Source organism: Electrophorus electricus, chromosome 15, assembly GCF_041902795.1.
Source record: "Electrophorus electricus isolate QZ-2024a chromosome 15, ASM4190279v1, whole genome shotgun sequence".
Classification (NCBI taxonomy): Eukaryota; Metazoa; Chordata; class Actinopteri; order Gymnotiformes; family Gymnotidae; genus Electrophorus; species Electrophorus electricus.
In genome coordinates this window covers 19,517,501-19,520,000 of record NC_137511.1, presented here as the reverse complement: position 1 = coordinate 19,520,000, position 2,500 = coordinate 19,517,501, and the positions used below count along the sequence as shown (strand labels likewise).

Sequence of the window (2,500 nt, the reverse complement as noted above, 5' to 3'; positions counted from 1 at the left end):
CCTCTACACGTGTGTGTGTGTGTGTGTGTGTGTGTGTGTGTGTGTGTGTGTGTGTGTGTGTGTGTGTGTGTGTGTGTGTGTGTGCGTGTGTGTGTGTGTGTGTGTTAAGACTTCAGAGGTCAGCTGTCGTATGTGAGTACTGCACGTACAAAGAACTTGTGTTGAAGCTCGTGCAGTGCTGCTGATTATATATCTTGGTTATATCTGTGTAGTAGATGATGTCTTGGTGATATTTTGTGCACTGTGACAGTACCACTTCACTAGAACTTTACTCATGACTTAGCACCCTTGTAATGCACCATGCCTCTGTTACGAAGCCATTTGCATATCTTCCCGAGAGCGGCATTCAACACTCTTGCTAATGTTTTATACATGCCAGTGTTCTTTATTGCAATGAGTCGGTCTCCTGTTTGCCATCCGTCAGATTGGGTGAGGCCGAGCCTGTCTCATGTCCCTGCTTGCTGGTGTGTGTGGTGTCCAGCCATGCCTGTAATTTGAACTCTTTTCTTCTCCTTCTCTCTCTCTCCTTTTGTATCTCCTTCCTCTCTCTCTCTCTCTCTTTCCCTCCTGCTCTCTCGCCCTCATTCTCCCATGCTCACCTCTCCCCCACAGCCTTCTGCAGGCAGTCCACCACATCCTCCCCATTGGCCCAGGGCAGCACTGTGGCCTGGCAGGCTCCGGGCTGGCTTGCCTGCATCTCCTGGAGGATGTGGTGCATGGGAAACCCTCTCCTGGGACAGGCCGTGTCCCTGTGGCCCAACGCCAGCGTGGGACAGATGTCGTTGTCACCGTCCCCCACGTAGAAGACCCTCTGGAAGGACACGCCCCTCTCGTGGGTGCGGCGGGCGAGGTAGTCCCTCAGGATCGTCTGCTTGCACATGTTCTTGGGGCAGCGCGGGCACGCGTGGGCATGGAAGGGCCGCAGCAGCAGGTGCCCGTTGGCGCTGAAGCTCGCCGGGTTGGTCAGGACCTCGGCGAACAGCTGGCGCACGCCCGCCCTACGCAGCCACGTGTCGATGAAGTAGGCGTTGGCGTCGGAGATTACGGCGCACTCGAAGTCCTGCGGGCGCTCGCGCAGGAAGGCGAAAAGCACAGGCATGCCCGGGGTGGGCGCGATGCCCTCGATCGCCGCACGGATGCCGTCCTCGCGCACGCCGTGCTCGCCCAGGTAGGCCAGGACTTGACACATGTGGGCGTGGTAGCAGCCGGGTCGGAAGCCCTCCCTCAGCCAATTGGGCGGGGCCGGGCCCGGAGCGATGCGGACCATGGCATCGTCACTGCTCTCGTGGATGATAGTCTCGTCAAAATCAAAAAGGACCAGGAAACGGCAGGGTGCGGACGTGGATGGTGAAGACATGCTTAGTCAGGGCCTGATGTCCACCTGCACAAACCACAGAGAGTGGTAGTCATGGGACACCCAGTCTGAAATTCCTGCTCTTTTTCCAATAAAAATCCCTAAACCACAACAGGTAATGACACAAGAAAATCTAATCATTGTAACAAGATAATGCTTTCCCAGTCCAGGTACAAAGGACTCATGGCACTGCTTTCCCTGTGAGCCAGCTAGGATAGCTTCTTCCCAATGCCTGTATTCTACAAACAATTACAAAACCCAATGCCTGTAGCACACATTGAATTACAAAAATCTCTGATGTACAAATATTCAAACAGCTTTACAACATTGAAGATAACAGTGACACACCTCATGCAATGCCTTGTACAATGCCACAACCATGCACTCAGACTTCCTTGTCGCTGTGACAACTTAAAGGATTGCTTCTCCAGCCCTTATGAAAATGGTTGTTTCACGCATGATACATCCTTCGGTACTCAGAAACATAGCCACTCATCCACAGCTCCTCACTCTTCAACAGGCCAGTGGAGTAATTATTCAAACACACAGTAGTCTGGAATTATGTGTGTCTGTGAACTCTCAATAGCCTACAGTTATGTGTGTGTGTGTGTGTGTGTGTGTGTGTGTGTGTGTGTGTGTGTGTGTGTGTGTGTGTGTGTGTGTGTGTGAATTCTCAGTAGCCTAGACTTATGTGTCTGTGAAATCTCTGTAGTCTAGCTATATGCGTCTGTTAACTATTAGTAGCCTAGAGCTATGCATATCTGTGAACTTTCAATAGTCTAGAGTTATGCATTTCCGTGAATCGTGTGTTATCCACTTATTCCGCTACACCTTATTATCACCACACAGAACCATTTGAAAAAAAGTGCAAAATTAAGTCATAAAATGTTAATATCGATAATCATGGTTAGAAATGTTGATAACCTTTGATAGAACATTTAAGTACTAGTATTTTAGATTTTTCTGGACTAGATTTTTCTGGACTTTTGAAGGCTCAATCGATCGCCCCACTGGTATGTGTTGAAGATTCACAAGATGACAAGTGTCGACATGTTTTCGAAGCTATCGGCGATGTTATGCTGTTAGGTTGAAAAGCGGTTTTTAACAATGCATAGGTTGAAAACTAGCGAACCCATTCCTTAAAAG

General features: G+C 49.7%; 1 protein-coding gene across 7 annotated transcripts in view; it reads right to left on the bottom strand.

The window, feature by feature from the left end:
• LOC113589801 (putative phosphatase phospho1) overlaps positions 1-2,500 on the bottom strand; it is a 5,926-nt gene that overhangs the window by 1,445 nt on the left and 1,981 nt on the right. For all 7 annotated transcript variants that reach the window (XM_081698129.1, XM_081698127.1, XM_027029640.3 and 4 more), the window contains one exon: positions 1-1,381. This exon is cut by the window's left edge and continues 1,445 nt beyond it. In XM_081698129.1, the coding sequence (XP_081554255.1) occupies positions 596-1,357 (762 nt within the window). In that variant the 5' untranslated portion in view covers positions 1,358-1,381 and the 3' untranslated portion in view covers positions 1-595. The remainder of the gene's footprint in view (positions 1,382-2,500) is intronic.